The following is a 1,239-nucleotide window of genomic DNA, read 5'->3' as shown; positions in this document are numbered from 1 at the left end:
GGGGAATTTAGGAGCGTGTGCGCGCCTGTGTGTGTGCGCGGAGGGGGGGGGCGGTGAGGAGGGGGATAGGAAACGCGGGTTGGAGCAACTAATTATAGAAACCGGGAAATAAACCGGATGGGAAGCAGGAGCTCTTGGGAAGGGAGCACGATTAATCAAGCAGGCAAAACTTTAGGGAAATAATTGCTCTCGAAAAAGGTATAAGATCTATAAGGCTCCATCCTTCCCGCCCCCGCTCGGTCCATCTGCATTGATTTAAAGGCAAAAAGTTGCGATTAAAGTTAATTTGACAATAGACACAGCAGTAAATATGTCAGCCAACGCAATCGAAGGCATTTGATTTCAATAACTTCAAGGGCACAGCTAACTTCCCAAGCGAGGGAGGCACATCTTGCAGTGATTACCGTGTATAAATAATTCTACCCAAATAAATCGTGACTCGAAGTACGATATAGCTACGACTTAGTTAATACAGAGTGCCTTGGTGTGAGTGGGGGATGTCCTTCGGAAATCGCATGGGGGGAAAAAAACGGGCCCCGCCGGGCGCGGTGCCCGGGCGGAGCGGTGCGGCGGGGGCTGCGCCCGGCGCAGCGCGGCCGCTCCGCGGGCTCGGGAAGCGGTCGTAGCTGGGATTTATGTTTTTTTATTTGTTTGTTGCACTTAAAACTGAACGGTGAAGGGTGGGGAGGAGGGGGAATTACCGGTTTCCTACACGCCTTTGCTGTGCACACTGCGAGTTATTTGTTTAAGCCTAACACAACACAAACGAGACATAAACACACACGCACATTTTTTAAAAAAAGGCTCCAGATGTGCCCTTTTAAAAAAATATTCTAAGTAAGGGGAAGGGAAGAAAAAAAAGGAGGGGGGGACAAGACATCTGGACAGCAGCAGCAGAATCTAAACAAAAGTGAGTGCTGCTCACTCGCCTTACCTGTGAAGTGGTGCTGTAGGGGTATCCGAACTGAGAGAAGGACATAGTTGCTCCTTATTTTTGGACCATAGGCAATATTTTCCCCCCAAGATCGATTGTAACTAAACCCTGCTTCAAGATGCACCTTCTCACACACACATTTCCACGTATGGCTTTTTTTTTTTTTTTCTCAATTATAGATGATTGCACTTAAGAAAAGCAGCCAGACATCTGAGGCGGGGGGGGGTGGGGAGGGAGGGGAGGAGGTTGGTGCCTGGATTAAAAAAATAGGCTACCCCCCACTTCCCATCGCTCTTAATAAATAT

General features: G+C 48.6%; 1 protein-coding gene across 1 annotated transcript in view; it reads right to left on the bottom strand.

Moving 5' to 3' along the window:
- Window positions 1-979, bottom strand: part of IRX6 (iroquois homeobox 6) — a 4,651-nt gene extending 3,672 nt beyond the window's left edge. The window contains exon 1 of the mRNA XM_031058385.1: window positions 935-979. Coding sequence (XP_030914245.1) covers window positions 935-979 — 45 coding nt within the window. The remainder of the gene's footprint in view (window positions 1-934) is intronic.
- Between the last annotated feature and the right edge of the window lie 260 nt (window positions 980-1,239).

Source organism: Geospiza fortis, unplaced genomic scaffold (assembly GCF_000277835.1).
Source record: "Geospiza fortis unplaced genomic scaffold, GeoFor_1.0 scaffold97, whole genome shotgun sequence".
NCBI classification, from domain to species: Eukaryota; Metazoa; Chordata; class Aves; order Passeriformes; family Thraupidae; genus Geospiza; species Geospiza fortis.
Note: the sequence above shows the minus strand (reverse complement) of the source record. Positions and strands in the feature narration are given on the sequence as shown.